At 40.8% G+C, this 12,073-nt stretch overlaps 1 protein-coding gene across 7 annotated transcripts in view; it reads right to left on the bottom strand.

The window, feature by feature from the left end:
* Positions 1 to 12,073, bottom strand: part of cntln (centlein) — a 256,558-nt gene that overhangs the window by 6,942 nt on the left and 237,543 nt on the right. For 5 of the 7 annotated variants that reach the window (XM_062971885.1, XM_062971887.1, XM_008103175.3 and 2 more), the window contains 2 exons: positions 9,980 to 10,177; positions 7,506 to 7,583 (listed from right to left, as the gene is read on the bottom strand). In XM_062971885.1, the coding sequence (XP_062827955.1) occupies positions 7,506 to 7,583; positions 9,980 to 10,177 (276 nt within the window). Of the gene's footprint in view, positions 1 to 2,178; positions 3,066 to 7,505; positions 7,584 to 7,796; positions 8,423 to 9,979; positions 10,178 to 12,073 lie in introns of those variants that run through there. The other 2 variants (XM_062971886.1, XM_008103176.3) reach the window with 2 other exon arrangements.

A 12,073-nucleotide genomic window follows, 5' to 3' on the forward strand; every position in this document is an offset into this window, starting at 1 on the left:
GGTGCTTTAGATCAGTGGTTCTCAACCTGTGGGTCCCCAGATGTTTTGGCCTTCAACTCCCAGAAATCCTAACAGCTAGTAAATGGCTGGGATTTCTGGGAGTTGTAGGCCAAAAGACCTGGGAACTCACAGGTTGAGAACCACTGCCTTAGATGGTGGTGCATGAGGCCTGTTTCTCCTCCTTGACAGTGACAGTGGGGTGGTGCTCTATGCCAGGGCGCAGTAGAGGCATTTCGACTCAGGCATTCCTCCACAAACTAGCAGCCCTGATGAAATGGCAGCCAAAGCAGCCTCTGTTACCTTGAGACTGCAGACCTACTTGGTCTCATTTGGCAGCCAGGAACGCCCTTTCCCTTGGCTACAAGAACAAGCATCATGGCAAGGGAAAGACCAGGTTGATCCTCAACATCAGTGGTTTTCAACCTGTGCGTCCCCAGATGTTTTGGCCTCCAACACCCAGAACTCCTAACAGCTGGTAAACAGGCTGGGATTTCCGGGAGTTGTAGGCCAAAACACCTGGGGTCCCACAAGTTGAGAACCATTGCTGTGTATCAACCGGGGAAAGAGCAACTGCTTCTCCCTTCTTTGTTAGTACATTGCAATTAGGAAACAGAGTTTGGAAAAGTTACTTTTTTGACAACACTTCCCAGAATCCCCTAGCATAAATAGCCACAGACTAAAACAGTAACTCTTTGCTCTGCCAAGAGCTAATGCCTGAAACAGCTTTTTTGCCTTCTCCTTCCTAATCCCGTCCCTATATCTGTCACATCTCTACAATGATAAGAATGACAAAAACTTTTTTTTAAATTAATGTTTGTCTAGTAGACTTCTCTGTGTGAAGAGGGGGGTCAAAAACACCTTAAGTAAGCAACCTGCCCACAATATGATATTTGTTAATCAGATACATTATGCATACATTTTTAGGCAGCAAAGAATAGTCTCTTTAAGTATTAACTATATAGAAAACAGAAGTGGAAATGGAATGTACACCAGAGGTGTGCCACGGTTTATGACTACACTCCTGGGGAATCTTTAAATGACAATAAAGAACAACTAGAGTTCACTATGAAATTGCTCCCTCCCAAATTCTAATGTAGTACTAAAATGGTGCATGTCAGCAATAAAAATAAAATGTCTATGACATTTTAAATGTTATCATACTGTCACAGTGGAATAAAATTAGCTTGAAAAATGATCTAAAGGGATGTGATGCTGTTCATTTATGTATAACAGCAACAGCAGCAGTTTCCCTGTGTTCATAAAGGTTTCTCCATTAAATTTACCTCCAGTCAATAATTAGGAGTCCACAAATAAACCTAGGCAATTAAATCAATACTGTTGGGCAATTATGTTCTAGAGGCCAGGCTCAATGGCACAAGAAGACACTATATCAAACTTCAGTATTAAGTGATCTCATGTACTTTGCTGCAAGACATTTTGCAAGGAAAAAAAGTAAGGAGGGGAAAAGGGCAAGCCCAGCATATCATGAAAACAGAAGTCCTGAATGAGATATGCAAACACATTAAGGTGAATCTAAATTATCTAAGAATGAATCTAACTGTAGAATTAATGCACTTTGACACTACTTTAACTGCCACAACTCCATTGGAATCATAGGAGTTATTGTTTCCAATGTCTTCAGCCTTCTCTTCCACAGCAAACTACAACTCCCAGGATTTTACAGCATGAAACCATGGCAATTAAAGTGGAGTCAAATTGCATTAATTCTATAGCATAGCTGCATCCTGAATCTCTTTCTAAGCTTTACTCCCTAGTTAGAAACAAAGAGTGTCCATATGGAGACTTCAGTATGACACTACATTTATTTTCCTAAATACTGTACAGTATTTATTCGATTGTAAGATGCCATCGATTTTAAGACAAACCCTAATTTCCGTACAACCATCACCAACAAAAATAAGACATACCTATGATTCTAAGGCGCAAACCATTTTTGGAGATGTTTATCTAAGTAAATAAGAGTCTCTTAGAATTGAAGAAATACAGTATATCCCTAGGTATAGATATTGCTTTAGGCCCCTCCTAATCAGGTTTTCTTCCAATTACATGAACCATCTTCTTCCAACAACATTACTACTATATAGGAAAATGGTCCACAATACCCAGGCACTGGATGTGGAACACATAGATTTTCATATAGAAAATGTGTCCATGTGTTCCAAGGCCATGGACAATGCCATATTCTACCTAGTAAAAGAAAATCGAGAATAAAAGCCAATCGCTTTAGGGCTCCTTGTAAAAGGGATTTAAACCAATTTAGTACCTCACATCTATTGAAATTGTTTGTGTATCTGTAGTAATAGAAATAGCACAAATTAAATCCTAAATAAAGGCTACCAACCTAAAGACACTTACATGGAGTAAGCTCCATTTACTTCTATGGGACTCGTTACCAATTAAATAGGTTCACTATATAAATGTTTTAGGTGTTGAGTTGAAAAAAAAAATCTGCCTTCATACCGCACCACAAGTATATTTCAAATGACACTCTAATGTCTGCCTAATGATGTTTAAAAAACAGTAAAGGTAGAAAAATATAGAGACTGGTACAGATGTAACTCTTGAGACTTTTAACCATGGTTAAGAGTGGAAGGTTTGCCTTTCTTCCTTTGTCTTCTCCAGAAATTATGTTAGATCAGCATCAACATGAACTATAGCTAAACTAACTGCAGTTGTGTAAGACTTCTGAGTAAAGATATTTCTACACTGACCACTTATCCCAGGTTGGCCCCAAGATGATTTATGCTCTCACTCCTCGGCTGCTGCAGAGATGGGAGGGTGTCCTGATGATCTGGTGACACTGAACACTGACCGTTCCCCCTTGTTCTCTTTGTTGCTGTGGCTTCCAGGCTTGGCATGCACTGTGCCAGTCACATATTGCCTGGAGTGATGTTGAACAGGGTACCAGAGAGAAACAGGAGAGGGGAGAAAGAACAAATAGTCCCCTCTTTTTCTGACACTCTTCTTCAATCATCTTCTTGCTCTGGCTAAAGTCACTCTAGGAGACAAGTGACCAGCATGACTCATGACATGTCCGCTGGTTGCTATGACAAGAAGAATGGAAGGGGATGATGAATGACATCCTGTGTCTCCAAGTTGACTGAGCCTAGGAAGCATACAATGACTGTATAAACCGGTTCTATCTTAGAACTAGCCCACCTTGTTTACATGTGCCTAAAATCATAATTACGCTGAATTCAAGGCAGATTTTGGAGATACCCACAATTTTGGTTAACACAGTTCAAAGCCACGTTAAGCAGGTTTGGCCCACATTAAGCTGTATCAGTTCCATGTATAGTTTAGCTGCCACAGAGTTGATTTATGGGCCCTTATAAATAACTTAATAACTTTATTTTTGTACCCTGCTTCCTTCTCCCCGAAGGGACTCGGGGTGGCTTACATGGGGACTGAACAACATTGTTAAAATATGCCATACTAAGTACATACTTCGCACTAAATGGCGAATGTAGATGTATCCCTTCCCTTGGCTGAGACAATGTCCTGTTTATCAGTAATCTCAATGAATATAAGCAATGATAAAACATTTTGCAAGTACAATGGTATGGGAAGAGTAGTTCAAATGCATGCCAAGAGAGAGGGAGACAACATTGATGAAATTGGAGACTGGATACTTGATTTTGTTTGTCAGCAACCAATCTCTGAATCACAGTTGAAGAACCGCAAAGGTTACATATGAATCAAGGAAGGATTACATACTTTAAACATCCTATTGTGAATGCTTCTAACATTTGCTTCTAACATTTCAGGGGTTCTAGGCAAGGAAACTGTTGCCATCATTTTAACAAAATGTGTTTTCTGATAATGAATTAGTAGTAGCCATGACTGTAATAATGCACTGGAAGTTATGATGATATGCTAAAAATGTACCCTATTTTTAGCCAGTTACACAGACTGAATGAATCTTGCACATTTCCCTCTCTGAAGAGAATTACCACGCAATAAACATGCAAGAATTTACACAACAAACACACAATCTTGTGCTGATTTTATTAACAGAAGTGCTTTTTCCCAGCTAGGAAAATTAAAAGGATAAATATGTTATCGTGGAAAGAAGTTTAAAAATCTAGTTCATGTTGTCAGCCATCTTGACACAAAAGCTGCAATGACTAGAAAAGCAGGGCTCTCACCTGCCAATAAGCTGCCCTTGATCACTTACAAGAGGGGAGCTTCCCAACAGACTGTGTGTGTATTTAAAAAAAAAGACTTGAAAGAGAAGAAAAAGTATCACACAGGTCACAGCGGCAGCCTCAATGGACCCCTCAGGGATTTCAACTAGTCTCAGCCTTGTCATCCTCTATGCAGCTTTCCACTCTGCCCAGAAAATGTCGATAGGAAAATGTTTGAGGGGCCTCTGGTGGAAATTTTTTCATTCTTTCTGCATTGACAGGATGCCAAATCAATATTTACTTCCCACTAACAAGCTGCTTGAGGTCTCAGTAGAAAATATTGTAGAGAATGCGGGAAGACACGGTAATAAACAGCTGTCTGGCTGTGAGGAAAACATGAATTGACTGGAAACAGGTCCATAGTAAAAGGTCACTGAAACCCATGAACTCCTCAGGTGTCCATATCAACTACTAACTTTAAAGGCACATAATAAAAAAGAATCTCTTTTTCCTGAGACGTGCGAGGGAATGGATCCTTTTCCCTCCACCAAGGATATAGATGGACTCAATAATTTAATTAATACATTTGCCAAGATGTGTAGTTGTCTCCCTAGATGTTTTATTTTCTCTCTGTAAAGTTAGCTCAAACAAATCTAGTGTTAACCTTTCCTCTATCTCATGCAAAGCCTCTAAGCTGAACAGAAAATAATCCTTAGGAAACACAGCTGAAAATTCTATGCACATTTTTAAAACATATCATTTTGCTCCAACTCTAGACATTTAAATATACTTTGATTTGCACCTGAACATGAGCCTCTCAGATTCAACTGAATTCTACTGGGGCTATTCAATGTGTCTTCCTTTTCTATACTTTAGCGGGTGCTTAATGGGATGGGCTCCATACTGGCAAAAAAGTGGGGAGAAATCAAATTAATCATCAAATAAAAGAGAGATTAATTTTGAGTTGCACTGTTTTCACTGGCACTCTCTACTACTATTTCTTTACCACGTCTGGCAAGAAATGAGCTGCTCCTCACCTGGCAAGAAATGAGCTGCTCCTCGCCTGGCAAATGACCCTCTCCATTGGAAAAGAAGAGGTGATTTAATAGGAGAATTTGCCTAGTAACAAGTCCTTCACACTCTTTTGGCTTAGTCATTACCACAAACTTCATCCAAAGAGCTAGGGTCCTCCTCAGCTAAGTTGTGCCCTCAACCAGCTAGACTGAAGAAAGTTCTCACTGATCCCCTGTTGAGAAAGCCGGTCAATAATTGTCAAATTATTCTTTCCGGCTTGTTCTTCCTGATGACGTGGAGGGGATTCTTGGGTCTGTGAGGGTGACCACTTGTGCTCTGGATCCTTGTCCCTCTTGGCTGGTTAAACTGGCCAAAGATGGGTTGTTGGAGTGGTTTGTGGCTATAATAAATGCCTCCTTGGGTCAAGGGTCATTTCCATCCTGTTTTAAGCAAGCGGTGGTAAAACCGTTACTAAAAAAGACCTCGCTAGACCCATCGGTTTGTGACAATTACAGACCAATCTCCAACCTCCCATTTTTGGGCAAGGTTCTGGAGCGGGTGGTTGCCACGCAGCTCCAGGAGTTCCTCGATGACACTGATTTTCTGGACCGCTCGCAGTCGGGCTTCAGGCATGGGTACAGCCCCGAGACGGCTTTGGTCGCCTTGGTGGATGACCTCCGCAGGAAGCTGGACAGGGGGAGTGTGACCCTGCTGGTTCTCCTGGATATCTCAGCGGCTTTCGATACCATCGACCATGGTATCCTTCTGGGGAGGCTCTCCGGGATGGGGCTCGGGGGCACGGTTCTGCTGTGGCTCCAGTCCTTCCTGGAGGGTCGTTCCCAGATGATGAAGCTGGGGGACACCTGCTCGGACCCCTGGCCATTGACCTGTGGGGTTCCGCAGGGGTCTATTTTATCCCCCATGCTATTTAACACCTACATGAAACCGCTGGGAGAGGTCATCCGGAGTTTTGGAGGGCGTTGCCATCTCTACGCAGATGACACGCAAATCCACTACTCCTTTCCATCTGACTCCAAGGAAGCCCCTCGGGTGCTGAACCAGTGCCTGGCCGCTGTGGCGGACTGGATGAGGAGGAACAAGCTGAGGATCAATCCTGACAAGACAGAGGCCCTCCTGGTCAATCGTGCGTCGGATCGGGGTATTGGGTGGCAACCTGTGCTGGACGGGGTTGCACTCCCCCTGAAATCACAGGTCCGCAGTTTGGGGGTCCTCCTGGATTCAGCGTTGACGCTTGAAGCACAGGTGTCGGCGGTGGCCGGAAGGGCCTTTGCACAACTCAAGCTTGTGCGCCAACTGCGACCATACCTCGTGAAGTCTGATTTGACCACGGTGGTCCATGCCTTAGTTACCTCTAGACTGGACTACTGTAATGCACTCTACGTGGGGCTTCCCTTGAAGATGGCCCGGAAATTACAATTGGTCCAACGCTCGGCTGCCAGATTAATAACGGGGGCAAGTTACAGGGAGAGATCCACTCCCCTGTTTAAGGAGCTCCACTGGCTGCCGTTCATTTTCTGGTCCCAATTCAAGGTGCAGACTATCATCTATAAAGCCCTAAACGGTTTGGGACCCACCTACCTCTGTGACCGTATTTCCTTCCATAAACCTGCCCGATCTTTACGATCATCCGGGGAGGCCCTTTTATCACCACTGTCTTTATCCCAGGCCCACCTTGTGAGTACAAGGGAGAGGGCCTTTTCTGCTGTGGCCCCCCGATTGTGGAACTCACTACCTACTGAAATTAGGCAAGCTCCCACGCTGTTAGCTTTTAGGAAAGACTTGAAAACATGGCTCTTCCGCTGTGCCTTTGGTGAGTAATTTCTGTTATTTCTGTGTTACTCCCACCCCGAACATCTATCCTCTAGATTACCCCACTTCCATATGTCCCTGCCCGCAGTGGAGTACCCCTATGTCCCTCTCACTCCAGGTTTTATCTTTGTGTTCACGTGGCCTGCCCTTGTTTTACTGTTTTTTGATTTCTTGATGTAATGCCTATCATCATTTATTGTATTTTAATGGTGCTATGTTATGTTGTTTTATATTTTGTTATATTGTATTGCTCCTAGCATGGCCCCATGTTAGCCGCCCCGAGTCCCCGTTGGGGAGATGGTGGCGGGGTATAAATAAAGTTTATTATTATTATTATTATTATTATTATTATTATTATTATTATTATTACTATTAAAAACCACAGTATTGTTTTGCTATTCAAAGGGCTGTGAAGATACCATCTCTCCTCTGGAGTCAAGAGTTGCCTGTCATTCAATCAACAATTGCCTGCAGCCTTGGTTATAACTGATCAAGTAGGAAAGAAATGATTACCTGTCCTTCAAGAAGCTTCTGTAAGTAGGACATCCATTCTTTGTCATTTTCGTATTCCATTTTCATCTGCTCAGTTTCCTAAAAATAAAGTAATCAACGGTTGCTTAAAATGCCACATGGGGCAAGGAAATGACGGACAGAAAGAGAACCACTTCTCCCAGACTACCATTAAGCTATGCTTTCTTTAAAGCAACCCAAACTCTAGAGCTTTTACCTTGATGAGCCTCCAACATGCTGTTAATTTGGATGTCAGCTTTCTGGTTGAGCAGGCAAGCCTGGCTACACAATCAATAGATAAGGAACCACAAAACTTTTATTACAAAATATGGTAGATTTCAGACTGTTGGCATTTGGCAGGCATTGTTTGAAAGGCAATCCCAACAAAAGGCAGCCTTGCAACTTTTAAATGCTTTCAAAAATGTTACAAAATGACTTGTAATTAAAGAAAGCCATAATACTTATCAGACTTAAAGGTGACATGTCCCTCTTGATCTTTTAAGTTTGTTGTTTAACAATGTTTAACTACATTATGTTTGGCTATTTCATCTCAGGATGAACATATGAATGAAAGATCCAAGTCACTCTATCACCAACTGGTCACTCAGGTCTGTAGACTCAAGGCTTATTGTAATTCAACCAATTATTGTGTCTAATGTCACTGGAGATGATGGCTTTGCTGGGCCTGTGTTTGATGGCCTTACAGGGACCGAGATTTCAAGTCCTGAAAATGAGAGTTCAAGTCCTGAAAATGAGTGTTCTGTTTCTCCTATAGCTTCTGAAGGTCACATTCTTGAGGAGGGGCCTGAGCAGCCTTTCTCTAGGAAACTGAGTTCTGACGATGAATTGCCAGGTGCAAATGTTAATGAGCCAGGAGACAGAACTTTCATAAACTTCATTTCGTTTGTTAGCGAAGAGACCTAGAGGTAAAAGAAATGATTTCTTGACGGTCTATGAGACAAAAAGCTTTATATGAGACAGGGAAAAGATTTTAGATCAGTCTGGGCAATGTTGGAATTTGTGGAACATCTTGTATTAAGCCTTGCCAAAGGAATTTCTAGTTTCATGTACCAAGTTAGCCAAGTTCTTGTTTTTCCAAGTTTAAAGGATTATTCTGGAGTTCTGTGTATTGGATTGACTATTTCACATCTTTGGACTAAACTGTTTTACCATTTGTATTGCTTTGCATTTATATATTCTTCAATAAACTGCTTGCTAATTTATTGGATTGGTGTAGTGGTTAAGTACAGAGGTGTTCCTCCTCTGGGATACAACAAGGCTGTGGATTATTTGATTGAGTCTATCCACCTGGACACAGTCTTCCTCTTTTCCTACTGCCACCTACATTACCAAGCATGGTTACCTTTGAGTCTTGGCTTTTCATGAAATGGCCAAAGTATGCCATGCTCAAGTCATCTGGGCTTCTAAGGGGAGTTAAAACATGGTTTGCTCAAGGACCCATTAAACTGGATTTTTGGTGATCCACAGTATTTGCAAAAAACTTTTCCAGGATCACATTTCAAATGAGTTGATTCCTTCCCATGTGATTTATTCACTATTCAGCTTTCAAATCTATAGAGAAATAAGAAATATGATGGCACTGAAAATCCTAACGTTTGTATTCAGTGATGTATCTTGACACTTAGGGATTTTGTCTAGTTCCTTCATAGCTGCCATTCCAAGCCCTTATCTTCTTCCAATTCTTTGATTTCATCTCCATTTTGATTAATGACTGAGCCGAGGGATAGAAAACCTTGAACTATTTTCAATGTATTCATCGTAACAACCTCGTATATAACCTCGTAACAAAGAAGAAAAACATTTTTGTGATGCTGTATTAGAGATGTACATGGTGCAAGACTTATGAAATAACAATTTCGGGTATAAAAATGGAAAACAACAACAAAGATTAAAGAGTCGTTCTCCACAACAACAAAAGAAGGAAAAAGGAACCACAACGTGAACAATATATTACATTCCTGGAGCTCATTGATTTTCCTGATATACTCATATATAAATCTAGATATTTTATTCAAAAATCAACACAAAAATGGGTTGGCTTATCTATGGGTCAGTGTGAATATTGCACCTTAACTTTTAATTTTAAAAAGGAACCATCCCTTTCTCTGAGTAGAATGGCAAATGTCAAAAGCTTAGTCTATCATGGGTAAACCTAAAAGAAGCACAAACACTCTCTATTCTCTCCACCATGGCTCTGCTTCCAGCCTTTTGAAAGCCTGGGTGGGAAAATGGAAGCAGTCAGGGGCGGCTGACACTGAGGTGGCATAGGTATTTCTCCTCTATGTGGATATGACCACATATCCGATCCATAATCCTGACCTCAAGGCTTGCCCCCAGTTTATACATGAGGTTGACTAATACATAAGCATATAGGGTAAATGGAGCTATGCCAAACCAATCCAGAAGAAAGACCAGATCTTGATTCATAGCCTAATAAAGTGTCAGTAGTAGCTTACCTCATCATCTTCAACATCAAGTATATCCAGTAAATCTGTCTTGGAAATATTAAGGATAGATGCTGCCAAGTACTGGGCTCGGTTAACAGAGTCTTTGGAAATGCTGGGGCCACATTTTTTCTCTTGTTGCAGTTTTTTGGCACATCTGATTCTTGTTCTCATCTCTTTCACATTACGTTGTAATTCGGTGGCCAAAGTCTAAGAAAGCAAAATAGATATATTCATGGATGTTTGATCAACCCAGTCATCATTCTCAATTTTCATTCATCAGTTGGCCATTCAAAACTAAGTCATCTAAAAAAAAATCATAAAATACTTTGCATTACAACAGGAAGACGCTAATCCAGTGTATTCTAGGAAAAATCAATCATGCACTACTAGGAAGAAAGTGGCAGAAGATGTTGTAATCAGTTTTCAAAAAAATGGCAGTGCTTCAGTTACTACAAAATGGATGGCAAAAAAATGAAAAGAGGCAAAGCATCCTTTGAGAACTATGATGAGATAATTATGACGAGATAGTTATGAAAAAATAAAATACATTCTGAAATTAAAGAATCTAAAAGGGATTCTTTATTGGGCTGTCCAAGGTGTAAGATCCTATTGTCAATCCACAAGTAGAATAGAGTTATTGAATCAGCTGGATTTTCTATATGTAAACTCAACATTCAATAGTTTATTGGATGGGTCATCTTTAGCTGGGACAAATGAACTAGAGCACAGATGGGAGGGCTCTACTTAATTGTCCAACACTCATTTTACCTGACCAAATCACCAGTAACCTGAAAGAATAACATTCAATTGAGATATATATATGCACTGGGAATGAGACCAACTTCAAAATCTGTCTGTCTGTCCGCCTATCTATTCACATGAAGTATCACATTAATAATAGACTAAGCCATACTCTAGGTCAGGCATGGGCAAATTTCGGCCCTCCAGTTGTTTTGGACTTTAACTCCCACAATTCCGATCCAGCCTACCAGCTGTTAGGAATTGTGGGAGTTGAAGCCCAAAACACCTGGACGGCCAAAGTTTGCCCATGCCTGCTCTAGGCTTTCCATTGCTACATGCTATGCACCATTTGAGCCCATCAAAAATTTAAACATTCTGTTACAGAATTAGGGATATGAACACAGGATTTGTGACACAGGGTCAAAACATACTTACCTCTGCTTTCCTTGCTAGATTTACAGCAATAGAAGGTAATGTTGCTAACCACATCATGACTATCACTTAGTCATAAGCACCTCTAACTGAATACTGGATAGCAGCCCAAATGTCTAATCACCAAACAGGACTTTAATAACTCATACTCTACTGATTTTTTTTCCTCCTTTGTGCTGGATTCTCAGGGTAACTGTAAAAATTATCCTCAGTGTTCCCCTTCCATCAGAGCCACAAGGGAAACATTGCAGTGCTCAATATGTTTTTAATTTTGGTAACAAATAATTAAATGGCAAAGGAGATAGAAGTCTTTACAATGGAAGCTCAAATATGTTTGAGGCTCATGATCTGTTTTCCCACCAGAGTACTACAGAAGATTGAATTCCCCCTGTGAAAACCTACCATTTCGATCCTTCTTAAGTAGCTAATAAGTTCAATGCTGAGTATGTAAGGGAATGATCAAACAGTTTCAGAAGTCATACTAACTCATACTGATACGATGGAAAAGAGCAAGAACCACATAAATAACACAGAATTGCTAGGTAGGTTTACAGAGATTGCACCTGAAATATTCAGCCAGCTTTAACCTGATGTCATTCAAGTCCAAATATTATTAGTTAGTTGAAAATATTGGCTTCATACTAGAAACAAATAACAAAATTCCAAGTAAAGAACAAGTGAAGTGACTCATTATAAAAGCAGAAGTGTGCAAGAAGAATGTGTTATTTTGTGGAGAGAAGATACACAGTCAGGTGTTATCTGACTATATGGCAATTTCCTACTTATTGTTTAGAAATTGCTCTGAAAGTAACAATTGCCCTGTAGTGTTAGTGCCAGAAAGTCAACACTGCTCTCTGGAATTGTCCCTGCAGACAGTAACAGACTCATTGAAATATAGGGTTTCCTTGAGGACTGTAGAACTGGGGGTAT

Source organism: Anolis carolinensis, chromosome 2 (assembly GCF_035594765.1).
Source record: "Anolis carolinensis isolate JA03-04 chromosome 2, rAnoCar3.1.pri, whole genome shotgun sequence".
Taxonomy (NCBI): domain Eukaryota; kingdom Metazoa; phylum Chordata; class Lepidosauria; order Squamata; family Dactyloidae; genus Anolis; species Anolis carolinensis.